Here is a 27,801-nt window from a genome sequence, read left to right as displayed (position 1 = left end):
GGTATTAGGCTTAAATTGGTTTTCTTTCTTTGGTTTCCTAAGGTGAAAGCTTGGGTTATTGGTTTTTAGATCTATTTTTCTTCACTAATAAATGCACTAAATACTATAATATTACCATTAAACACTGTGTTAGCTGCACACAAACGTTGATCTGTTGTATTTTCATTATCATTTAAAATATTTTCTAATTTCTTTTGAGACTTCTTTGACCCACAGATTATTTAGAATGTGTTTTTAACTTCTAAATGTTTGGGGAATTTTTAAGATATCTTTCTATTATTATTTTTTTAATTTCTAATTTAATTCTATTGTGTTCAGAAAGCATACTTTGCATGATTTCAGTTTTTAAATTTGTTAAGATTGTTTTATGGTATAGAATATAGGTCTCTCTTTGTGAGTTTACCATGTACAGCTGAAAAACGTGTGTTCTGCTATTGTTGAGTGAAAGGTTCTATATATGTCAATTAGATTGAATTGTCCAGTAATATTTACGTCTTCTATACCCTCGCTGATTTTGTCTACTTGTTCTATTGATGATTGTAAGAGGATTTTTAAAGTCTATTGCTCTCTTTAGTTCTATCAGTTTTTGCTTTATGTATTTTGGAGCTCTATTTTTGTTATGCCTTCCTGATGAACTGAGCCATTTTTTATTACGTAATATTCCTCCTTATCCCTAATAATTTTTCTTGTTTTGGAATGTATGTTTTCTAATATTACTATAGCCAGTCCAGCTGTTTTCATGACACATATTTTATCATCATTTTACTTTTAATATGGTTAGATTATTATATTTATAGGGGATATCTTATTGACAGCATATAGTTAAACCTCTCATATTTTTATCTAATCTGACGATCTCTGTATTCTAATTGGTGTGTTTAGACCATTTACACTTGATGTGGTTATTTATATGGTTAAATTTAGATTTAACATTTTGTAAAATTATCTTTCTGTTTTTCCATTAGATTTTTGTTGCTCTCTTCCCCATTTCTCATTTTTTAGAATTATTTAAATAATCCACTACTTTTTATTCCATTTAATTTACATATTGGCTTTTTTACTCTATCTCTTTGCTTTATTTTTTTTAGATCAGTTTTAGGCTTACAAAAGAATTATGCAGAGAGTTCCCTTATATCCCCTCTCCCACCTGCGCACTGCTTCTCCTATTTTTAACATCTTGCATTCCTGTTTGCACTCCTGTGGTATATATGTTACAATTGATTAACCAAAATTGATACATTATTATTAATTAAAGTTCATAGTTTATAATAGGGTTCAGTCTTTGTATTACACAGTCATATGGATTTTTATGAGTATACAGTGTGTTTTTACAGTTTGAAGTTAGTATTTTACTACTTCAATTAAATGTAGAAGCCTTGAAACCATGTAAGTCCCTCTAGCTTCACCCATTATGTTATAGCGGTCATATGGATTACGTTTGCATACATTGAAAACCTTTCAGACAATGTTAATATTTTTATCTTAACATTCATACATATTTTTAAAAACTTAGGTGGAGAAAATTGTTATACCTACCGACAAATTTAACATATCTGTTGCAGCTGCTTTATTCCTTCAGTTCCAAGTTTTCCGGTGGTGTCATTTCCCTTCAGGGTGAAGAACTTCTTTAGCATTTGTTTAGAGCACCTCTGCAGGCAAAGAATTCTCTTAGTTTTCCTTTATCTGGGATCTTTGCCTTCATTCCCAAAGGATAGTTTTATAGAGTCCCTATGAGAAATCTGGGCCGACAGTTCCTTTTGTTCGGCACTTAAAAGGCACTGCTCTTCTTTGTGCTGGCTCCATGATTTCTGATAAGAAATGCAGAGTCATTTCAATAATGACATTTGAATGTTCCCTATATGCAATATATCATTTTTCTTTGGTTGCTTTCAAAAAATATTTTATTCAAATCTTTGGTTTTCAGCACTGTGATTATGATGTGTCTGGGTTTGGGTTTTTTTTTTTTTTAATTTTCTCTTTTTTGAGATCTGCTGAGCTTCGTGAAACTATAAATTTAGGTATTTCCCTGAATTTGGGAAAGTTCTAGCCATTATTTTTTCAAATGTGTTTTCTGCACCAATCTTTTCTCCCCTGCTTCTGGGACCCCAATGACATGAATGTTAAACCTTTTCATATTGTCCCATAGGTCTCTGAGGCTCTGTGCATTTCCTCCCCAATTTTTTTTCTCTCTGTTGTTCAGATTGGATCATTTCTGTTCAGCCATCTTTAAGTTCAATGATTCTTTCCTCTGTCATCTCCTTCCTGCTATTGAAACCATTCAATGGATGTTTTATTTCAGATGTTATATCTTTCAGTTCTAAAATTTGTTTGGTTCTTATTTATTCTTTCTATTTCTCTGCTGAAAACTTCTATCTTTATATTTATTTCAAAAATGTTCACCTTTACCTTTTGAAGCATAGTTATACTAGCTACTTTAAAGATTTTTTTGTGATAATTCCAATATCTTACTTTTTCTTTGATAATTATTCACATATTCTGGTTCTTTGTATGTAGTTTTAGACTGTATCCTCAATATTTTGAATATGAGACTCTGGGCCATGTTAAAATCCTCTAGATAAGATTGATTTTCTTTTTTTAAACAGTCAGACAACTCAGGTTCAGACCCCAACTTCTGTCTTAACCTCTGTGAGTGATGTTTCCAATGTCAGTTCAATTTTGAAAATCTTCACTATGCTGTTTGGATCTGCCCCTTTCATTTGAGGGGACTGATTATCCAATGACATTGAAGTTTATATTATAGTGAGATTGAATTGGATATATGATATCATTCCATCTCCACTTAAAATATATATATATATATATATAGCCCCAGTTACCTTTTATTTTTTCCTCCTGCTCATCTCTGATGCTTTGCATGCATTTAGGAAGTTGGCCAGAATTATGGTTTACAATACTTCTAAGAAAAAAGAAAAAAATGTAACATTAATGCTAATTACATTTCACACAGGCAGAAAGCTATAAGGCTTGGCTACCATAGGATGATGGCAAATGCTAGTTAATTCTTCTGTGACCCCATCCCACAGCAGTGAATTGAGCACCCTGAGAAATAAAAGGAGTTCATGGGACACTGCTCCTGTTTTTATAAAGAGGATATGTGAGTGAGAAAAAAGCAATAAGTATGAGCTCTCCCATAGTGCTAAACCCCCAACCTTCAGATAATATATTCCTGTCCACAAGAAGTTCATAATCACATAGGCAAATATGTAATGAACTACACATATGGTTTTAAATATACAAGTGTTTGAAATAAAGTTTGGGCCAACAATTGTCTTAACACTTAAATGTACATGGCTGTCATGAAGGTTAGAAGATATAAAATTATGTTTTTTACCTGTTATGTATTTTATGGTCTAGATGTCAAAGCGTTGTGCTATTTCAGTCCTTTCTCTATTCTACAGATGACAACATGTAGAACTGAGGAAGTGAAGTGACTTGCCTAAGCCCACATGATTAGTTAATGGCAGTGTCTAGTGTAGACCTAGAGTTCCCTGATTTCCAATCCAGTCCTCTTAATGGTTGCCATCTTGACTTAATTAGCAAGAGCTGCAAATATTTGCAAAAGTGTAATATAACATTTAGAGCGTTTTGATTTTCCAGAAGGAGTTAAAAAAAAAAAAAAAAAAAAAACTTGTTTTCCAGTTGGTTTGGTAGTTGCCATTACTGTAACCTGATCAATGTAAAATATCTGTTTCAAGAACATAATTTTTCATAACAAATTGAAAAATGAATACTAAAAAAAAAATACTAGAAAGGATCAACTGTAAAGAAGTAACACATGATAAATAGAAAAAAGAGTCAAGACAAATTATGACTTGACCAACGTCATCTTTCTTTTCTATTTCAGGAATGCAAGAAGGTGGCCTCTGATGATAGATCCTCAAGGTCAGGCTAATAAATGGGTCAAGAACATGGAAAAAACCAACAGTCTTCATGTAATTAAATTAAATGATCCTGACTATGCCAGGACTTTGGAAAACTGTATTCAGTTTGGTACTCCTGGTATGTAGCTGAGTAAACAAGTACACTTTACAGAAATGCCCAGAGGTCACAAATTAACCCAAAACGTGTAGGTTACTTCTTCTTGTAAAAGATACCTGCGTCAGATTTATTTTAAATCTTGAGTATATTCGTTTCCTAGGGCCGCTGTAACAAAGTACGATAAATTGGATGGTTTATGAGTGGCTGGTGTATTCAAACTGCTGACCTTTTGGTTAGCAGCAGAACTCTTAACCACTGCGCCACCAGGACTCTGGGTGGGTTCTAAGGACAGAAATTTATTACTTCACAGTTTAGGATGCTATGAGTCTGAAATCAGGGTGTCAGCCATGTTGAAATCTTCTGAGGCTTTTAGGGAGAATCTGTTCCACATAATCCTCGGCTTTATTTGCTTGCAGATTCAGTCTTGGCCTCTGTTATCACATGGCCATCTTCCCTCTGTGTCTCTCTCTCCTTTTTTATGAGGATACCACTCAGATTGGATTAGGGTTCACATGTTAGCTGATAACATCTTCAGAGACCCTATTTTCCAAATCAGGTCACATTCACAGGTATCAGGAGGTTAAGATTCAACATCTCTTTTTAGGGGCCACAGTTCAATCTATAACAGCAAGTTCTTAATTGCTTCAATTATTTATTGACAACCAAATGAGAATTTTAGAGATTGTATTTCCAAAAGGTTAGGACATTTTCTCTGACTTAAGGCTCATTTGTGATGCTTCCTCTAATTTAGCTGTTTTAACTTTTGTCTATTGTTTACCATTCTTTAGCTCTAATTTTAACTCCACTTTTGCAATTAAAAGGGCCTCTTGACATGTCAAAAGTATGTTAACACAACATCAGTCCAATTATCTATTATTCCTCTCTCGACTGATCCTACAAAAATGGCAGAGAAGTGAGTAGAGATGTTACATGGCTGCTATTTGCATTCACAGTGGAGAGATAAGAAACATGGCAGAGATTTTTTCAATAAAGCTTCTGGGCAGATGTCACATTTGTCAAAACAAAAAACTAAATTTATAATTTGAATAAACTGGGGTTATTAGTAACATTTTAAGTTCATGTAACCTTATTTTTTTGCTATTTATTTCATCAAATAAATATAAACACTTATAAAACTGCAACATATTTAGCCCAAGGACAAGTTCAGCAAATCTCAGTTGCTATTTTTTTTTATTAGATATAGTGCCACATGGAAGAATCATAATATACCAGGTAGACTTACAGATAGTTTATTTGTGAATATTAATAACGTCTTTAAAATATTAATTGCAATTTTAGGTTCTCTTTGGGTAAGCATGAAATGAAGAAAAAAATCTCTAAGTCTACAAAATTTTTTGTGTATGTGTGGACACAGATGCACAGATGGACACACAGTATTTCATTCATTCAACTGGTGATCATAGAGCACAGTATGGTGATATACAAAAAAAAAGAAATACAAATCCATTGCCGTCGAGTCGATTCCAACTCATAGTGACCCTATAGGACAGAGTAGAACTGCCCCATAGGATTTCCAAGGAGCAGCTGGTGGACTCAAACTGCCAACCTTTTGGTTAACAGCCAAGTTCTTAACCACTATACCACCAGGGCTCCAGAATGGAATTATATAGGCCGCCCTAAAAATGAATGAGGTGGATCTAAATGTACTGACATGTCTGCCAAAATATTAAGTTAAGATAAATCAAGTAGAAAAGAGAAGAAAAAAAGACAATTTAAGGAATTCCTTTGGACAGGAGTAGCCTATGGGAAGGACCAGCATCTGCCTGTACTTTCATTGCAGTAGAGATCCAAACCCTAGTTATCCCGATGCCCTGAGCCCCTCCCTTCTCATTACAATTACACACACAGTCTCCCGATGGACTCTACAAAATGCCACATTCAAGCTGGGCTATGATAACACCCTAAACACTAGAATGTGAGACTTTAATTAGGCAAATGTGTAGAAAGCCTTAACAATGTCATTGCTCTTTGATACAGGGATTCCTCTTTTAGAATAGAAAATATTCTGAAACAAAAGTTTTGTAAGCTGTGCTATTTATAATATTGAGAACAGGGAACAATCCAAATATCTGATAATAAAGCACTAGTTATATAAATAAATGAGGGAACATTATAATGATGAACCATTATGCAGCCATTAAAAGATGTTTAAGGAGCCCTGGTGGTGCGGTGGTTAAACACTCGGCTGCCAACCAAAAGGTTGGCAGTTAGAACCCCCAGCCACTTTTTGGGAGAAAGATGTGGCAATCTGCTTCCATAAAAATTACAGTCTTGGAAACCCTATGTGGCAGTTCTACTCTGTTGGCATCAACTTGACAACAATGGGTAAGGCTATGTTTATGAGAATTTTTAATAACAGTGGGGAACATTTATGCTATAACATAAAGCAAAATAATTAGGATGTAAAATTATATATGTGTTTGATCTCAACTGTGTGTTGAAAAAGATGAATAAAAATACTGAACAGAAAAATATAATTTATTCAATAAATAATTATCATACCATGTGTCATTTTTGTGTCATTGTTCCCCTAACCTATATACAGTATGATTCATGTATGTAAAATATTCAGGGGAGGGAGAGAAAGATTAAGATAATATGATTAGAAATAGTGTTTTCAATTTGTTCTTTATACTTTCCTACATTTTACAGATATCCTACAATAAGCATGTTTTACTTTTATAATTTAAAAATTGTATTATTGTAAAAAGTAGACATTTAAATAACTACAACCAGCAATGAGTTTTCTGTGGAGTCTCCAAAGGATAGACTTTCACTTCCATCACACGCGGTGAGATCCCAGCCTTGATCAGGTGGTGGAGCGCCCTGCAGGACTATGGCCAAGGGGTATAGAGCAGAGAGGATAACTTGGTAGATCCACCAGTTAAGTCCTTCCCACAGACATGCAGTTATTTTTGTGGAACAATTTCCTCTATGCTTACCAGTAGTACCAGTTGCCATCCAGTCAACTCTGGTTTATAGTGACCCAGTGTGTGTCAGAGTAGACCTTTTCAATAGCCGATTTTTTGGAGGTAGATCATCAAATGTTTCTTCAGACTCGAACTTCCAACCTTTCGATTAGCAGCCAAGTGTGTTAACTATTTGCATCACTTAGGGACTCCTTCTTTATGCTTAGAAGACAGAAATAATTTTATAGGCAAGTAGGAATAACATTGAATCAATCCAGAAGGCTGAAAGAACTTAGAGGGTTGAACATTTATAGTCAATATTTAAAATAACACGGAATCCTTTTCTGATTTTACTCCAGTGTTGCTAGAAAATATCGGAGAAGAGCTCGATCCTATTCTGGAGCCTCTTCTACTAAAGCAGACCTTTAAGCAAGGTGGGAGTGTATGTATCCGACTTGGGGACTCTACAATTGAGTATGCACCAGACTTCCGCTTCTATATCACTACCAAGCTAAGAAATCCTCATTATCTTCCTGAAACATCAGTAAAGGCCAGTATCTGAAACAGATGTTTCTTTAGTCACATCTTAAAATTAATGACTATATTTTCCTCCTGACCCATAAGAAGAACAGGTCTTTCTAAGAAAAATGGATTTTGCCGTTTTGTGACATTTCCTAAAATTGCTGTAATAATTTCCAAATGTTGTTTTTGTGTGCGCTTGCAAGTAATAAAGAAGCCCTCAGTATGCTGTGAAAAAGACTATCAAAGCTAATTTCTACAATTGATATTATTCTTAGATTTTCATTAAAAATAGATGACATATGTTCACATCCTTTCTTTGTAATAAATGATAATATGCTAATTATTAGAATTGGAATTCAAGAACAGGACTCCAATCTTCTTTCTCAGAATCAGGTTGCTGCTATCTGATTTTATATAATTACTCAAAAAAAAAAACAAAAAACCTGTTGGTTCTTTCAAAAGACTAAAAATTCCTTTAAAGAGTAAAGTTAGTTTCAAGTTTTAGTCAATGACTAAAATGACTTGAGAGTTTTATCAGCAACGAAGGCTTCTGGAGGTGTAGGGACTATGCCTTGTTCTGTTTTTTGTTCCGAGTTCTCAGCTCTGGGTTGGCACTATGTAAATATTTGTGGAGTGAGTGTGTGAATGACTGAGTAAGTAAGGGCTGGTTTAATTTAGAGGAGCAACTGGGAGAGGACGTTAAGAACTATTGACACAGATTTTGAAGTTTACAAATAGAGGCAAGATTCATCCAGCAAGTTCAGATGTGCTCCTTTGTTAGAAATTAACAGGCATATCTTTCTGCAAAGAAGCAGAGGAAGGACTACAGTGGCATAATTAATTCCTTCTAAGATGAATAAAACAGCATCCCTGCTCTCAGGAGGTTTACATTTTAAATAATGTGTGGGCAGTGACCATATTGTATGACTAGGAAGCCATAGAAGTGCTACAGGGTGCCCTGGGAGCTCAGAGTTGGGGACACATTTTAGACAGGACATTCAGAAAATACCAGGTAGACAAGGGGGGTTGGGGTGGCCCTTCAGTTTAGTCTTAAAAGCAGAATGTTAAAATGTGGAATTCTTGGCCAATGTTTTTAATCAGTTAAAATATGATATATTATCTAAACGTGTAAAATTCCCCATTATCTATTATCTTTACAACTATTCGGAGAGGCAGTATCCAGTAGTAGCAAAGAGCTTGGACTCAGAAGCCATACTGCCTCAGTTTGAATCCCAGTGCTACCACTCCCAGTTGTGTGACTTTGGGCATGTTACTCAACTTCTCTGTGCCTCAAGTCCTTCATATGTACAAGGGAAATAACAAAAGTCTCTGTCTCATAGGGTGATGTGAGGATTAAATAAATTAATCTATGCAAAAATGCTTAGAATAAGGCTCAGCACATAGTGTTAACTATTAGTTTTGTTAAGTTTTAAATAAAAGTGAGAATGAACCAAGAACCAAGAATGACAAATATTGGTTCCCTCCCAAATATTTTTAAATAAATGACACAAAAACCTTTTTTACTTTTCAGTAAAATATGTGACAATATCATACATAAACATTTCTTAGTTCAGTAATAACTGGTTACAGTAGAAGTTGTAAAACTCTGGGAGAAAACTGATCTACGATTCAGTATAGAAATCCTTAAGATCCCTTGAGTGTCATATTGCTTCATTGTTTTTAATTGCTGGAATTGATTAAACAGGGATTAGAAAACATAGTGAGGCAGTTACTTGGTTTCATTTACAAATTAAAACTACTTCCTCTTGATGCTATTTTTAGGATTTTTTTTATGTACCTTTTGTTTTCAAAGGCGCCCAAGGATGGTAGCATGCTGCTATAATCCATTTGAGTCTAAATGAAAATATTATGAAACCGTATTTTTAGGATTTTAAGTGTTGTGAACAAATGGCTGGGTTTGCAAGTGTTAATTTTGAAACAGCCAACAGTAATGGAATATGTATGAATACCTCCTTGTATCTGAGTACAATGAGGTAAAAGCTATAAAACATGCATTTTGCCAACTCTGTGCCTGTGATTTTTGGATTAAAGTAAATGTAACCAGTGCACTTGGTTTCTCGTACCAACAGGGAAATCTCTTGATAGCTTTAATTATAGTTTTTCCATGACTAAATGCCAAAGTAGTAGAGAGCTATATAACAAATTTATTGAGTTTTTTAAATTGCTCCATTTCAAATATTGTTATTATCTCATTGATATTTATGATTGTGCCCGTGTAATCTATACTTAGTGGCATTCAAGGCCCCCCATGGGGAAAGTGAGGGGGAAAAGTTTAAACCAGAGGAGACTCACCACAGAGAAGGTACCCAGGTTTGGCCAGGAGAAGGGAGTACTTCGTAAGGATTCTTCAAGAAGTCATTCAGACTTCCTGACCTCAAGTAGGAATTTTTCTTACAAAAACAAAATTACTGTGTTCCTGGAGAGGAGCTATTCTCTTACAAAAAAAGGTGGGAAGACATGTTCCCTACCCAGCAGCCAAGACTAGAAATTCATGAATAAAAAGACAAGTATGTAGAGAAAACAGCAGTAATAGAAACAGTGTTATCTATTTTCAGTTTAAAACCAAAACCAAACCAAACCTGTTGCCATTGAGTCAGTTCTGACTCATAGCGACTGTATAGGAGAGAGTAGAACTGCCCCATAGAGTTTCCAAGGAGCATCTGGTGGATTTGAACTGCTGACTTTTTGGTTAGCAACCGTAGCTCTTAACCACTATGCCACTAGGGTTTCAATTTTCAAATTGGAAGAATGGAAAACTATTGAGCTTTGTCAATGCAAACAATTTACAAACTAGGTATAACCACCAAATGAAAAAAAATTGATCCTGCTTTTTTTTTTCAACCTTCCCATGACTAGGGAAATATTAAATATTGGTCATCCTTAGGAGGAAAAGTAGGGGGCACTTCTATGATTGTGCAGTTTGTACACAACTCAAAGGTGGTGGCGAGTAAAATGAAATCTGGCCTTGAGTTCTAGCGTTGGCCCTAATCCACACAAGGTGCTTCCTAGACTAGCAGAACCTTGGGAAGAATAAGTAGCAGAAACAATAGTGACACTTGTGTAATGTAAGTAATCCTACTAAATTTTGTGTGTTATGTCGGGGTTAATTGTAACACACGAGTAGTTCGCCAGTTGGGTTGTTTGTTTCTTCTCTCCTAGATCTCTTGTTTCTAAAGTTCTAATTAAAAAAAAAATCAGATTAGTGTATACCAAAATGGCATCCTTTTAGGTGCTCCAAACTATCAAAATTGTGATATAAAATACACAAAAAAACTTTTAGACCAAATTGTCAGTAATATATGGAGTTTGGTCTTACAGGGGTTTAGAAAAGTGCTTCCTATTCAGTAATTTCCCTTCAAGAGGGAAAGGATGAAAATTGGATCAAACACTGAGAGTCCTCTGATGGTTTGTGGTAGCTGTTGAACTTTTTGTAATATTTTCAAGGGTGAGACACTGGCATTTCTACTAACACTGCTGATTTCAAGCTCTGACCTCTCAGATATGCATGAAAGAAAATGTTCAACTATCCATAGGCTATGAAGAATCCACCTTGGTATCTGCCCACATCGTTTCCAGTGCTGGAATAGTGAGCTGCCTATATTTTATTCCCCCAAATGTGCTTCGCCTTCTCTTGCTTCTTCCCTTTGCCTAGCTAGGCTGTTTCCTTGCCTGGAGCAATCATTCTCATCCCTGACTACCCATTAGAATCACGCCTGTAGTGTTTCAAAATCCCAGTGCCCAGGTCCCACTCCAGACCACTTACATCAGGTTCTCTTGGGATAGGATGCAGGTATCAATGGTTTTTAAATGCCACCGAAACAAACAAACGAACTCATTGCCACTGAGTTGATTCCGACTCATAGTGACCCTAGAGGACAGAGTAGAACTGCCCTATAGGGTTTCAAAAGAGCAGCTGGTGGATTTGGACTGCCAACCTATTGGCTAGCAGCCAAATGCTTAACCACTGCACTACCAGGGATACTTAAGTGTTAAACCCCAAAGGTGATTCTAATATGCAGCGAAGGCGAGAACATCTGGCCTAGGATGTTGCCTCCCTTTTCTTGACTACTTGATAATTACCTTTGAAGTTAGCTCAGGTGCTCTTTGGGACGCCCTCCTTGACCTTGTGGCCTGGGTTAGGTGCCCCTTATCTGAGCTCCTATAGCAGCCTATATTTACCATATCAGAGTTGTATGTACTTCTGTTTCCCCAATGAGAGATTAAAATTCCTTAAGGGCAGGAGCCAGACAGTATCTTTTTCTTCTTCGTAGCACAGAGCCTGATTCATAGTTGGTATTCTTTTCTATGAAATGCCTTGTGGAATAATCATTAAAGGAAGTAGAAATAGCAGAAAACAACTCCATGAAGAGGGAACATTGACATTCTGGTTGTTCATCTAATACGTTTGTAGGGAGCATCTACTTGGTGCCAGGCACTAGAGCCATGAAATCAAATAAGAGGCGATCCCTGTGCTAAAGTTATTTACACCAGTCTAAGAAAGAGAGAAGTAGACTCATGATTACATACAGTGGGGTGTGCTCTGAAGGAGTTAGGGCTACTATGAAGAGTTACAGGAAGACACTGGAGGAGGGTGGGGGTAGCACATTTACAGAATTGGTGTCCAAGAGGAGGTGACACGGAATCTGCACAGTGAAAGATGAATAGGATTTGATCTGATAGATGACAAGAGGAAGAACATCCCAGCACAGCCAAAATCTGAAGTGTATGGAGGCATGTCATAGCCAGGTGTATATGGGAATCTGCAATGAGGAAGTAGTAGGAAGGGGTGTTAACTGTTAGGAAACCATTAGGGAAATGATGCTCAAGACATAGGTGCAGACCTTAGCAAGACCTGAGGGCAGAGCAAAATAGATTAAGAAGCATTAGCAGAGATGTCATAGGAAAATGGAGAGAGTGGTGTCACAAACTAAACAGAGGAGACAACTTTAGGAAAGAAAGGGTTTGAAATTCAGTCAAGGTCAAGTAAGTGTTTATTGGCTGGTAGGTTCAGTGCTGACCAGAGCAAGAAAGTTTGTGTGGTTTAGTGGTGTATGGGGAGGTGCAAATAGGGGCAGATTGTAGGGGGTTGAATAATGAAATGAGGTAGAGCAAGAAATTATATATAAACTTTTCAATAAGTATAGTTATGAAGGCACAAAGAGAAGTAGTTCCACAGCTTGAAGGAATTGTGGGAGCAAGGGAATTATTTGTTTGTTGTTTGCTTTTTAAAAAGAGACCTAAACATGTTTACCAGGAGATAGAGAATTTTAAAATGTAAACCACAGAGAGCAACCTGCTTGCAAAGCCAGTAGATACCCGGATGAAGCAGGTGTTAGCAGATAGCATCATTGAAATGTAAATTCCTTGCTTCACAGTAGTGGCTGATTATTAAATAGTAAAAGCACTTTACTCATGACAAGTAATTACAGGGGGTTCCTGTCTCTCCTATCTCACTTCCTAAGATTACTTTTGACAAACTAGAATTCTTAAAATGTAAATCAGTTAATCCAGCCAATATGCAGGACACCTTCCAATATGATTCTAATCAATTCTGGTTTTAAAGAGTTGTCAGAAATTTGAGTGGTTTGAAATGAGAATAAATTAATCACCAAACAAAACCTTTTAAAGTATTACATTTCAGTCTATGAGAAACTTTGTTTTGCCATTGAGTGGACTCTGACCCATGGTGACACTGACAGAGTAGAATTGTCCCATAGGGTTTCCTAGGCTGTGGGTTTTCAATCCAATAATCGTGCCAGCCTATATATGTAATCATGTTGTTGTTAGCTGCCGTTAAGTTGGCTCCAGCTCCTGGCAACCTGTGTGCAACAGGACTGGACCTTTATGATCCATGGGGTTTTCATTGGCTGACTTTTTTGGAAGTGGATTGCCAGGCCTTTCTTCCTTGTCTTAGTTTGGAATCTCCACTGGGATCTGTTCAGCATCATAGCAACACGCAAACTTCCACTGACAGACAGGTAAGGGCTGCGCGTGAGGCGCATTGTCTGGAAGCTGAACCCTGGTCTCCCACACTGAAGGCGAAAATTCTACCACTGAACCACCAGTGCCCCATATGTTTAATCATAGTCCGTACAACTTAAGTTCTCCTTTTCATATATATATGCTAATTAAGCCTATAAGCAGCGACTTTTTCAATGGAAATAACAATGCAATTTTTGTATTTTTTCACGTGTAGGTAACACTATTGAACTTTATGATAACTTCCGAGGGAATGCAAGATCAGCTTCTGGGAATTGTGGTGGCACGAGAAAGACCAGACCTTGAAGAAGAAAAGCAAGCTTTGATATTACAAGGAGCAGAAAACAAAAGGTTTTCAATGTTATAAAACAGAATTGTTCTTCCTTGTTTCACGAATACTTAGAATGAATTAGAGTACACTTTAAAGATCTGTTTTGGTAGATTTAATAGGTACGCTGAATGGGGAGATTTAAGAGGACAGTGTTAGGCATTACAGTGCCTCTGCGTTAATGAAGGAAACTGTATTACAGTGCATACTTTCACATGTGAATTCTTAGGTTCTGCAAGAACTAAAAGGCCAGCCAAAGTCAAGGCAATATATTTACAACTGTTCAACAAAGTGTTAGCACAGAAGCTTTAGTGTTCCGTATGTAACTAAGGTCACCTCTTTTCACTGGAACAGGGTATGGATGAGAATGTGGCATCCCACTTCCTGTCCATAATAGCTATATCATAGGCAGAAAGGGTAAAGCTCTATAAGGAAGGCAAAATTTCAGAAAATAAATGGAGTGATACTTTTTGTTCACTCTGGGATCAGATACTTGATGGCAGAATAGATTGGCTTATCATATTTCTCTCCAGTTACCATGTAAATGATCATTAAGAGGAGAACTGGAGCAGAAAGGATGGTCTTTGTGACATTTTTCAAGATAAGAAATTAATTATACAACATCATCATTATGGATATTTGTCACGAAGTGATGCGTTTCTTTAGATTACAGGCTCTTATAAAGGAACGTATATGTAAAGTGGTTTTCAATGACTTCTTTTGCCTCTGAGAAAATTGTATTTTATTTCAGGCAGTTAAAAGAAATAGAAGACAAGATTTTAGAAGTTCTTTCATCTTCAGAAGGCAATATATTGGAAGATGAAACTGCTATTAAGATATTATCTTCCTCCAAGGCTTTGGCTGATGAGATTTCTCAAAAGCAGGCAGTAGCCGAAGTGACAGAAAAAAAGATTGATGCCACCCGCATGGGCTATCGTCCCATCTCCATCCATTCCACCATCCTGTTTTTTTCTATTGCTGATTTGGCTAACATTGAGCCGATGTACCAGTACTCACTCACCTGGTTTATTAACCTTTTCATCCTGTCTATTGAAAATTCAGAGAAATCAGAAATTTTAGCAAAAAGGTACGTAAAAGAAATACTAATTACTAATTAATGCATGAAAATCAGGAGTAATTGGCAAATTTCATTGTTGTTTCAGAATGGTTTAGGCATCACAGCCATTTAGCTAAAATGAACTTGATTAATCATTGTTCCAGAAATAAATTAGGTTAGAAACTGAACAGATGTCTCCAAATTTAGTCTGCCAGGGAATTGTTTACAGAGATAAGGCTATTGTGTAATTCTAGAAAAACTAAATATTTATAGTTGATCATTTGTAAAATGTACTGATGATTGAAAGTGTGGAAAGAGGAGTTAATACCACCAGAAGATATGAGCCTCACCCTCTACATGCCTGCATTCCAAAAGTTACAAATTCACATTTTGATACATACATATACATACAATTTATTTGTCAAGTCACAGGAATAAAAAACTGGCGTGATTGTTTTTGTGGTAATCAGAGCTTCTCTTTTGTGTTATCACTACTTACATGAAACACTGTATTTTACAGTTGGCTATAACAAACAAGTAATGGAATTAGGGTCATATGTAATAGCAAGTCTATCAGAGAATAAAATTTCATTTGATTTTTGATCAGTGAGATAGTTTTCTTAGTTTGGTATTAAAACATTTTTAGTAGGGTCTAACATGAAATTATTTTTTGAACAAAGAAAGTAATTAATTGCAGCCTTTGCCCTTTATAACCTTATTGATAAATATAAAGCTAGGCACTTCAGGTTTTTGACTGTTCATAGGTATAGGCGAAACTCGATTTAGTACTTATCACTCTCATTAAGAATTATTTTTTTAGAAATCCAGAGTGCTAATCTTACTGAAATCTGAATTGAGTCCTTTCACTTGTCATGGTAAAAAAAAAAAAAAAAAAAAAAAAAAAAAAATTTTTTTTTTTTTTTTTTACCTAGAGGCCTGAAATTGTAAACATTCTTAGACTGAGCAAATTTTTTGTTAGTGTCATTCATTATTTTCCAAGCTCGTGATATGAGACTAATAAAGGTATAGCGCTGAAGCTTTTGGCTTGACAATTTTTCAGATCCCCACCCAGGAGAAACAGAGGGAGGAATGGAAGGAAGGAGACAGGTACCTCTAGGGGAAAAATTGCTTAATGAGAGAGTTTAAAGTTCTTTTCTATATTATGATATTTACAAATGTTTAGGTAGTTTTCTGTATTTCTCCTAGCTTCTGAAATTTTCAAGTTTAGCGAGGATTACTGAAATAAAGAAAACAGAATTTTAAGTGACCTTTCTTAGAAGTTTCTAGGCATTTGCATCATAGGTTAGTTTAGTGAACATGCATGTCTGGTTTTCACACTGGATTTTGAATTCCCTGAGGGCAAGGATTTATTTTTATTTTTTACTATTCCTAGCATTTAGCACAGTGCTAATCACATTGTAGCCACATAGTAAATGAATTTCTTCTTTTCACTAAGGGTCTTAATTTTCACCTTAGTTAAAACAATCACCACCAGAATGTTATCATTTTAACTAGTTTAAAGTCAAGGTATTTGCTGCAGTCTGGAGAAGAAAATTGCTGGGCTGTGCCACTTAAAGGCATATTTTCTTGTAAGATTAAAAATTTAGAACAGTTTTCTGTCTTTAAAATAATTACTGGCCCTTTAATCTCTTGTTATTTCAAACTAGGACTCGTTCGTATACATGGCATCTTTTTCTTCGTAACTGTCCCTCACAATGTAAAGAAAATCAAATCCTTTTTAACCCAGATGTGAGATTTGTATGCAATTTAAATAAAATACGGCATTTCCTTTTTAATAAAATCCTTTAATTTAGAAATAATTCAAATCATTGTTTATGATTAAAGTGACTAAAGTGATCCAAGAAGGTATAATTTTGAAACCAAAGACTAAATGCAGAAAATTTATTTTTAAATTTTTATTGAAGTATTAATATACAGAAATGTGCAGAAACCAGTATTATTTGCTCAGTGGATTGCTAGCCCCTAAATGAATACATCTGCATAACTAGCACCCAGATCAGGACTTAGAACATTATCATCGGCTCAGAAGGACCCACTCATTTCAGCTCCTAGTCACTAAACTTTCCCCACCCCCACCTCAGGGTGGCCACTGTCCCGACTTATACCACCGTATATTTGTTTTGCCTGTTTTAGAGCTTGATGTACATGGAATCACGCAGGATGTACTTTTCTGCCCAGCTTCCTCCACTCAACATTATGTTTGTGAAATTCATTCGTATTGTGTATAGTACAGTAGTTTGTTCACTCTTGTTTTTGAATGGTATTCTACTGTGTAAATATTCCACAAACTACTTATCTATTCTACTATTCAGAACATTTGGGTTGTTTCCAGTTTGAGGTTATTGTGAACCATGCTCCCTTCAACATTTTTTTTTTCCTTTTTTTTTTTATTGTGCTTGGGATGAAGGTTTACAGAGCAAATTAGTTTCCCATTAAACAATTAAATATTGTTTTGTGACATTGGTTGCCAACCCCAGGACATGTCAACACTCCCCCTTTCTCGACCTTGGATTCCCCATTACCACCTTTTCTGTCCCCTGCTGCCTTCTCATCCTTGCCCCAGGGCTGGTATGCCCATTTAATTTTGTTTTGTTTTAGGGGCCTGTCTAATCTTTGGCTGAAGGGTGAACCTCAGGATTGACTTTCGTACTGAGTTAAACGTGTGTCCAGGGGCTGTGCTCTCAGGGTTTCTCCAGTCTCTGTCAGACTAGTAAGTCTGTTTTTTTTGTTTTGTTTTGTGAGTTAGCATTTTGTTCTACATTTTTCTCCAGCTGTGTCCAGGACCCTCTGTTGTGATCCATGTCAGAGCAGTTGGTGGTGGTAGCTGGGCACCATCTAGTTGTGCTGGACTCAGTGTAGTGGAGGCTGTGGTAGTTGTAGTTCATTAGTCTTTTGAACTAATCTTTCCTTTGTGTCATTGGTTTTCTTCATTTTCCCTTGCTGCCTTGAACATTCTTGTATATGATTTTTGGCGAAGATACTTGTACAAATTTCTAGTGGGTATATATCCAGGAATGGAATCAGTGGTTATAAGCTATGCAAGTATTATGTTTTAGTAAATCCTGCCAAATAGTGTTCCAAAGAAGCTATACCAAGAAAGTATCTTTTAGCCAGTCTATTTTAGTATAATAAGAGTTTTTCAATTAAGTAAGCTAACTTCCAAATCAGAAATTAAAGCAAGAATGAGTTCCCATAGGAATCCTTTATTTGCCAGTCACTGATAAACATCAGACAACTGCTTGGGCTATAATTATACCAAAAGTAGAAAATATGTGACTATTAACACCAGCCTACCAAATTGTTTTATAGCCTTAATATCGGGAAAATTCTCTCTTATTTCCTTTTACTCAAAGAAGTAAATATACTTAAGTTCTGTTGATCTTCTGATGGTTATTATTTATAATAATTACAGCTGTGTAAGTATGATACCAAACATATATTACAACAGGTATACTATGAAATAACCATAATAATTTATATCATGGATTAGTCATAAAATTTTTACTGCATGAAGACTTACTGTAGCAAAATAAATAAATAGTAATAGCAAATAAATACATAAGCAAAAATCTAACTAGGATACAACTTTGTTACAAAGACCAAACTGAAATCTATATGTGCATACGTGTAAATATACACATCCACAAATGCACAGAGTTTTGTCTCATTTTCCTCTAGCTTATATCGGGATCATTTTCCCATTTAATTACATACCCTTCTGAAACATAATTTTTAGTAACTACCACCGCCACACAATATACCATACTGTGAATGCATCATAATTTCCTCATTGTAAGACCTATAAGTAGTCTGTAGCTTTTGCTATCATAAATAATGCTACAATAAATATAAACATCCTGTTGATTATTTCCTTAGGGTAGAGCCCAGGATTAGGACAAAAAGTGTCCACTTCTTTCAGACTCCTGATATAAATTTTTCTCCTGGAAATTTATTCAAATATACAGCTTCATGGGCGGAACCAGAATGACCTCATAGACTGTATCACTTGCCAGCATTAAAGATGATAATGTTCATCTTCTTTTTCACTGTAATAGATTATTAAAGTATTATATTTTAATCTGCATTTTTATCACTAATGGGATTGAACTTGAATTTCTAATATGATTGGCCCTTATAATTTTCCCTCCAAGCTTATTATCTACAAGAGATTTGCCTTAAAGCACAGAAACTTTTATTTTACTCCAGAAAGAACAAATATGAGTCACCCTGTGCTAATTGTACAGTTAGTGTGAAACAAATTAAATGCCATGCATGAAAAACTAGCTATTAGCATAACAGAGGAAACAGGAATCATATGAGTATTTTAAATCTGCAAAGAATTCAACTATATTTTAGCAACTAGTTTCAAGGCCTTCTGTATCAAATCCTTTTTCAGAATTCCCAACTAGAAATAAGATACATCAGTCTGTTGTCATTCCCTCTATGGGAATGCTGGAAGAGAATAAAATAGTCAGGTAAGGAAATAGGAAAGTTAGGAAAAATGGGGAAAAAATAGAGCTAGGATGATCCACGGTCTAAGAAATCAGCCTTTAAATAGCCAATATCTGATTGTACTGGTAGATTTTTTTTTCTTCCGTAGATATATTGAGACACGCCAATATGATTTGCTCATTTGTAATCCAACTATGCTGTTTCTTTCCCTTCAGATAAATTAACCTGCTTAGAAAGTTTGGGCCGTTAATTCTAATGTCAGTCATTAGCTCTCTAAAAATGTTTTCAGCCAATGGTTTATTTCTATTGTAACTATTACAAACTATGTAGTAAAAATATTTTTAAAGTTTGATTTCTGTGATAAAGTATTTCCTTTATGAGATAAAAAAAAAAGTAAAAATGCTTATATATGTTATATTTGTTGGTTAAAAATTACCATGAATACAGGTCACACACATTAGCAGTATTAGGTAGAAATACTGTGATCATTTATCTTTCCCTGTTTTGTCTGTGTGGTAGCTAAAAATGTAGTTCCTCAAATTTTGTGATTTCTTCAGCTTTTATGGATTTATGAAAAGTATAGCACAGTACTAACTTGATATTAATTTAATAAAGGAGCTATTAATTTTAGTCTTCTTAAGTAAATTTTTTTTTTACTTAACTAAAAATCTTTTTTTATAAGTAATACATAATATAAAACATTATTTAGTACCTATGGAAAACATTTTACCCCCAAGAAATGCTTAATAGTTAAAAATAGTTCACAAACATTTTAATGCAACAGATTAATATAAAATAAACTGACTTTTCCCCAAAAGGAAATTAAGTTTTTTAAAAAAATTGGTCAGCAGTAAAATGCAATTCTGTCGAAGTGTTTCTATGTTGTATAGCTCTTAAATTGCTGCACTCTGTTAAGGAGCATCCTTGATTGGGGGGTAATTGACCACAAAATTTATTAGAAGAACATATATCTAAATGGTTATTATAGGTTTTCTTAAAAGTATCGTGCGTTTTTATTTATTTTTCTTTTCTGTTTACCCCTAGGCTTCAAATCCTCAAGGATCACTTTACTTACTCTCTCTATGTTAATGTCTGCCGGTCACTCTTTGAAAAGGATAAGCTGCTGTTTTCCTTTTGTCTAACTGTAAACCTGCTGATACATGACCATGCGGTCAGTACTGTTTTCCTTTGTAGGAGGAAAAATCATAATACTGACAATGATTTATTAATTTACCAATTTACATGGGTTGTAAGTAGTTAAATTATTATCCTTAAGACAAAACATCACAACTAGCCTTTGGATTTCACGGAGGTGAAAAATTAGTTAAGCACAGAGTTCATTATGCTACTATTACTTAAACTTTTATGTTTTAGTTTAAAATAAATCAGCTTCTATTAGAGTTTCATACAAGTGTGCATATAAACCTACTAAATGTATTGATGTATTTGTATCAATAGTGTAAATGGAAATATTTTTAAGAACTTGTACAAGTTAGTCACATCTAACCGTCTGGACTTAACAATATCTTTTATACATCTTTGCTATCTTTTAAAATCTATTCATAAAAAATATAGCAAAATTTTTAAAGAAAGGAGAGGTATTATACAAATTCACTGTTTTTTATACTATGTACCTAAGAATTATTGACTTCATATGGTGATTTTTTTTTTTTATGGTGATGTATTGGTTGAATTCTGAAGTCGTAAAGGCTTTATTCTTTCATTTTTTTTTTTTTAAATTGTGCTTTAAGTGAAAGTTTACAAATCAAGTCATTCTCTCATACAAGAATTTATGTACACCTTGCTCTATACTCCTAGCTGCCCTCCGCCTAATGAGACAGCACACTCCTTCTCTCCACCCTCTGTTTTCATGTCCATTCGGCCAGTTTCTGACCCCATCTGCCCTCTCATCTCCCCTCCAGACAGGAGCTGCCCACATAGTCTCATGTGCCTACTTGGTCCAAGAAGCTCACTCCTCACCAGTATCATTTTCTATCCCATAGTCCAGTCCAATCCCTATCTGAAGAGTTGGCTTTGGGAATGGTTCCTGTCTTGGGCTAACAGAAGGTCTGGGGACCATGACCTTCGGGGTCCTTTTAGTCTCAGTCAGGCCATTAAGTCTGGTCTTTTTACCAGAATATGAGGTCTGCATCCCACTGCCCTCCTTCTTCCTCAGGGGCTCTCTGTTGTGTTCCCTGTCAGAGCAGTCATTGGTTGTAGCTGGGCACCATCTAGTTCTTCTCAACTCAGGCTGCTGTAGTCTCTGGTTTATGTGGCCCTTTCTGTTGTCTGGGCTCATAATTACCTTATGTCTTTGGTGTTCTTCATTCTCCTTTGCTCCAGGTGGGTTGAGACCAATTGATGGATCTTAGATGGCCACTTGCTAGCGTTTAAGACCACACAAGCCACTCTCCAAAGTGGGTTGCAAAATGTTTTCTTGATAGATTTTGTTATGCCAATTGACCTAGATGTCCCCTGAAACTGTGGTCCCAAACCACCGCTCCTGGTATGCTGGCCTTCGAAGCTTTCAGTTTATTCAGGAAACTTCTTTGCTTTTGGTTTAGTCCAGTTGTACTGACCTCTCCTGTATTGTGTGTTGTCTTTCCCTTCACCTAAAATAGTTCTTATCTACTATGTAGTGAAAATCCTTCTCCCTCCCTCCCTCCACACCTCCCTCCCTCCCTCCATACTCTCATAACTATCAAATAATATTTTCTTCTCTGTTTAAGCTATTTCTCAAGTTCTTATAATAGTTGTCTCATACAATATTTGTCCTTTTGAAACTGACTAATTTCACTCAGCTTAAAGCCTTCCAGATACCTCCATGTTATGAAATGTTTCACGGATTTGTCATTTTTCTTTATTGATGTGTAGTATTCCATTGTGTGAATATACCATAGTTTATTTATCCATTCATTCGTTGATGGGCACCTTGGTTGCTTCCAGCTTTTTGCTATTGTAAACAGTGCTGCAGTGAACATGGGTGTGCATATATCTGGTTGTGTAAAGGCTCTTATTTCTCTAGGATATATTCCAAGGAGTGGGATTGCTGGATTATATGGTAGTTCTATTTCTAGTTTTTTAAGGAAGCACCAAATCAATTTTCAAAGTGGTTATACCATTTCACATCCCCATCAGCAGTGTATAAGCGTTCCAGTCTCTCCACAACCTCTCTAACATTTATTATTTTGTGTTTTTTGGATTAATGCCAGCCTTGTTGGAGTGAGGTGGAAGCTCATTGTAGTTTTGATTTGTATTTCTCTAATGGCTAATGATCGTGAGCATTTCCTCATGTATCTGTTAGCTGCCTGAATGTCTTTTTCTTGCATTTCTTATAAAAGCTTTATATCACTACCTCATTATGCTTTATGGAAAATAATTGAAAACATGACAGATGGATGACTTTCCCTTCCTAGTTTCTGATTCATCTTGCTGCATTGTTTTCCAAAGGTTAATACAACTGAGTGGAGATTTCTGCTAACTGGTGGCATTGGACTGGATAATCCTCATGCCAACCCTTGTACATGGCTTCCTCAAAAATCTTGGGATGAAATATGCCGACTAGATGATTTGCCTGCCTTCAAAACTATTCGTCGGGAGTTTTTGCACCTGAAGGACGGATGGAAAAAAGTATACGATAGCTTGGTATGCTTTTAGTCCTCTTTCTTATTTCAAAGCTTTCAAATAGAGAAAATAATATTAAATCAATTTATGCTTAATAAAACCAAGATTTAAATAAGTTTTAAACAAGTGGCAAGACGTTAAAATAGAAGTTTTAATTTATATTTTCCCTACCTTCTAAATCAGCTGTTCTATTTGAACTTCCGTTCAAACTCCTTGAAATGTGTGGAGATGCAAAAAAGCTGCATAGTTCTTAAAAATATTATTGTTGAATTTCCTGCCCAGTTTTTATTATCAGTTTAGATTTTGGGAATCTTAACAGCAGATGAGTTAACATTTACAAAACACAATTGTTTACATTTTATGAATGCAAGATATAAGCTAATAAATGTTTTTATCATTTGAGGAGAAAGAAAAGTTAGTATTTATAAAATAATGTTCTTAAGACTCTATCTTGCTGACTGGAGAATAATATTAACATATTTTTAATGCCCACCTTCTGCATTTGTTTGCCAGCTGTGTCCCCCCCGCAAGGCACCCTCACAAGTGCCACCATGCCAATCATCTTCCACATGTTGCTGGAAAAAAAATTAGCATAGCACACTTATGAAAATACCTCGAGGGGGGAGGATGTGGCCAGCAAACAAACGTAGAAGGCGAGTGTTATTTGTGTAAAAATAGAGTATTGACACATACTACGATACAGTTTCACATCTGGAATATATAGCAACTGTTGTCATCCCTCAATTTTTCTTTAGCATGAGGCTAATACGTTCCCAAATTCTAGTTAATTTTTTTTATTCGTTTCTTTCTCCTCTCTTGATGGAAAAATTGCATTGATTAACAGTATGGTTCCACAGCTGATTATTGTAAATGCTGTCCATAATAAATTGTACACCTGAAAAAGAGTCGAATTGGCAAAAGTTATGTGACAGATATATTTACAGCAAAAAAAAAGTAGCAGCTGAGGCTGCTTTTTATCCTACCCACTGTCCCTCAGTTGATTCTTATTCACAGTGACCCTATAGGACTGAGTAGAACTGCCCTACAGGGTTTCCAAGGAGTGGCTGGTGGATTCAAACTGCCAACCTTTTGGTTAGCAGCTGAATGCTTATAACCATTGTGCCACCAGGGCTCCAAAACCAAACCTATTGTTGTCAAGTTGATTCTGACTCAAGTGACCCTATGAGTCAGAATTGACTTGACAGCAACTAGAAGCTGCTTCCCTTAGGTACAACCAAATATCTCATGGGATTGTTCCTTGGTTTGGAGGTTTAGGGTCATGGTTTCATGGGACATCCAAGTTAATTGGCCTTAATCATGTGTTTAGTACTTCTGTTCTACCTCCTAGGTCATTTTGTAGTGCCAGAGGTCTTAAAAGTTTGCAAATGGACATCCAGCCACAACAATTTTTCTCTACTCACCTAGAGCAACAGAGGAAGAAGGAGAGTCAGGAATAGGAGGAGGAAATGGACTATGTGGCTAATTGTCTCCATGAACAGCTGCCTCCTTTGCCATGAGACCAAAAGAACTGGATAGTGCCTGGCTACCATTAATGAACATTTTTATCAAAGACTCTGCAGAAAAATCCTGTTCAAAAGGGTGAAAATGTAGAACACAATTTCAAATTCTCATGGACTCCAGATATCTTGGAGCCATGGAGGCTGGATGAACCCCTTGAAGCTAGTACCCTGAATAATCTTTAAACCTTAAACCAAAAATATCCCCTGAGGTCTTCTTAAAACCAAACAATGTTGTTGTTGTTGTTAGGTGTCCAGAGTCAGTGCTGCCTGATAACGACCCTATGTACAACAGAAGGAAGCATTGCTGGGTCCTCCACCATCCTCACAATCATTGCTATGGATGAGCACATCATTGCAGCCACTGTGTCGATTTACCTCATTGAAGGTCTTCCTCTCTTTTGCTGACCCTCTACCTTACCAAGCATGATGTTCTTTTCCAGACAGTGGTCCTTCCTGAAACATTTACAAAGTATGCAAGATGAAGTTTCACCATCCTTGCTTCTAAGGAGTATTCTGGCTGTACTTTTTCCAAGATAGATTTGTTCATTCTTTTGGTAGTCCATGGTATAATCAATATTCTTCACCAGCACCATACTTCAAAGGCGTCAATTCTTCTTTGTTCTTCCTTATTCATTACCCAGCTTTCATAAAAAAAAAAAAAAAAATGTATATAAGGCGATTGAAAATACCATGGCTTGGGTAAGGTACACCTTAGTCCTCAAAGTGATATCTTTGCCTTTTAACACTTTAAAGAGATCTTTTACAGCAGATTTGCCCAATGCAATATGTCGTTTTCATGTCTTGACTGCTGCCCCCATGGATGCTGATTGTGGATCCAAGTAAAATGAAATCCTTGACAACTTCAATCTTTTCTCCATTTATCATGATGTTGCTTATTGGTCCAGTTGTGAGGATTTTTGTTTTCTTTGTGTTGAGGTATAATCCATACTGAAGGCTGAGGTCACTGAACTTTGTCAGTTAGTGCTTCAAGTCCTCTTCACTTTAGCAAACAAGGTTGTGTCATCTGCATGTTCCAGGTTGTTAATGAGTCTTTCTCCAATCCTGACCCCCCATTCTTCTTAATATAGTCTAGTTTCTCAGATTATTTGCTCAGCATACAGATTGAATAAATATGGTGAAAGGATACAACCTTGATGCACACCTTTCCTGACTTTAAACCATGCAGTATCCCCTTGTTCCGTTCAAACAACTGCCTCTTGGTCTATGCACAGGTTCCTCATAAGTGTTCTGGAATTCCCATTCTTCACAATGATATCCACACTTTGTTATGATCCACACAGTTGAATGCCTTTGCATAGTCAGTAAAACACAGGTAAACATCTTTTCAGCATTCCCTGCTTTCAGCCAGGATCCATCTGACATCAGCATTGATATCCCTTGTTCCGTGTCCCCTTCTGAATCAAGCTTGAATTTCTGGCAGTTCCTTGTCAATGTACTACTGCAACTGCTTTTGAATTATCTTCAGCAAAATTTTACTTGCGTGTGATATTAATAATATTGTTCAAAAATTTCCGCATTCTGTTGGATCATCTTTCTTGGAAATGGTCACAAATATGTATTTCTTCCAGTTCGTTGGCCAGGTAGTTGTCTTCCGAATTTCTTGACATAGACAAGTGAGCACCACCAGCACTGCATCTGTTTGTTAAAACATCTCAGTTGGTATTCCATCAATTCCTGGAGCGTTGTTTTTCACCAAAGCCTTCAGTGCAACTGGGACTTCTTCCTCAATACCACTGGTTCTTGATCATATGCTACCTGCTGAAATGGTTGGACGTTGACTGATTCTTTTTGGTACAGTGACTCTGTATTCCTTCCGCCTTCTTTTGATGCTTGCTACGTCATTCAGTATCTTGCCCAACTCGAGGCTTGAATTTTTTTCTTTAGTTCTTTCAGCTTGAGAAATGCTGAGCACATTCTCTCTTTGGTTTTCTAACTCTAGGTCTTTGTGCATTTTGTTATAATACTTTGTTTTCTTAAGCTGCCCTTTGCAGTCTTCTGTTCAGCTCTTTTACTATGATTTCTTCCGTTTGCTTTAGCTACTCTAAGTTCAAGAGCAAATTTCAGAGTCTCTTCTGACATCCATTTTGGTCTTTTCTTTCTTCTCTGTCTTTTTTATGACCTTTTGCTTTCTTCTGAAACCCTGGTGGCATAGTGGTTAAGAGTTTGGCTGCTAACCAAAAGGTCAGCAGTTTGAATCCACCAGGCACTCCTTGGAAACCCTGTAGGGCTGTTCTACTCTGTCCTATAGGGTCATTATGAGTCAGAATCAACTCAACGTCAACAGGTTTGGTTTTTTCAGTTTGCTTTCTTCATGTATGGAAACCCTGGTGGCGTAGTGGTTAAGTGCTACGGCTGCTAGCCAAAAGGTTGGCAGTTCAAATCCACCAGGTGCTCCTTGGAAACTCTATGGGGCAGTTCTACTCTGTCCTATAGGGTCGCTATGAGTCAGACCTGACTCGACAGCAACGGGTTGGGTTTGGTTTTGGGTTCTTCATGTATGATGTCTTTGATATCATCCCACAACTCATCTGGTCATTAATGTTCAATGCATCAAATCTATTCTTGAAATAGTCTCTAAATTCAGGTGGGATATATTCAAAGTCTTATGTATTTGGGCTCTCATGGACGTGTTCTAATTTTCCTCAGCTTCAACTTGAACTTGCATACTAGCAATTGATCTGTTCTGCATTCAGCCCCTGGCCTTATTCTGACTGATGATATTGAGCTTCTCCATCATCTCTTTCCACAGATATAGTTGACTTGTTTCCTGTATGTTCCATCTGGCGAGGTCTGTATGTGTATAGTCACTGTTTATGTTGTTGAAAGACTTATTATCAAGAAAGAAGTCATTGGTCTTGCCACATTCTACCCTGCTATCTCTGGCATCATTTCTGTCACCAAGGCGGTAGTTGCCAACTACCGACCCTTCTTCTTTGTTCTCTTCTTTCACATTCCAATAAACAGTAATTATCAGTGCATCTCGATTGCATGTTTGATCAGTTTCAGACTATGGAAGATGGTAAATATCTTCAGTTTCTTTATCTTTGGCATTAGTGGTTGGTGCATAAATTTGAATAATAGTTGTATTAACTGGCCTTCCTTGTAGGTGTATGATATTGTCCTATCACTGACAGTATTGTACTTCAGGATTCATCTTGAAATGTTCTTTTTGAGGATGAATGCAACACCCGTTTCTCTTCAATTTGTTAACCTCAGCATAGTAGGCCATATAATTGTCTGATTCAAAATGGCCAGTATCAGTGTATTTCAGCTCACTAATGCCTAGGATATAGATCTTCATGCATTCCGTTTCATTTTTGACAACTT

General features: G+C 36.2%; 1 protein-coding gene across 5 annotated transcripts in view; it reads left to right on the top strand.

Annotated features, from left to right (window-relative positions):
* Positions 1–27,801, top strand: part of DNAH7 (dynein axonemal heavy chain 7) — a 259,550-nt gene that overhangs the window by 171,343 nt on the left and 60,406 nt on the right. For 4 of the 5 annotated variants that reach the window (XM_049887739.1, XM_049887741.1, XM_049887740.1 and 1 more), the window contains 6 exons: positions 3,866–4,020; positions 7,289–7,479; positions 13,669–13,802; positions 14,531–14,866; positions 20,354–20,480; positions 22,760–22,954. In XM_049887739.1, the coding sequence (XP_049743696.1) occupies positions 3,866–4,020; positions 7,289–7,479; positions 13,669–13,802; positions 14,531–14,866; positions 20,354–20,480; positions 22,760–22,954 (1,138 nt within the window). Of the gene's footprint in view, positions 1–3,865; positions 4,021–7,288; positions 7,480–13,668; positions 13,803–14,530; positions 14,867–17,455; positions 17,568–20,353; positions 20,481–22,759; positions 22,955–27,801 lie in introns of those variants that run through there. The other variant, XR_007517918.1, reaches the window with a different exon arrangement.

Source organism: Elephas maximus, chromosome 6 (genome assembly GCF_024166365.1).
Source record: "Elephas maximus indicus isolate mEleMax1 chromosome 6, mEleMax1 primary haplotype, whole genome shotgun sequence".
Taxonomy (NCBI): Eukaryota; Metazoa; Chordata; class Mammalia; order Proboscidea; family Elephantidae; genus Elephas; species Elephas maximus.
Note: the sequence above shows the minus strand (reverse complement) of the source record. Positions and strands in the feature narration are given on the sequence as shown.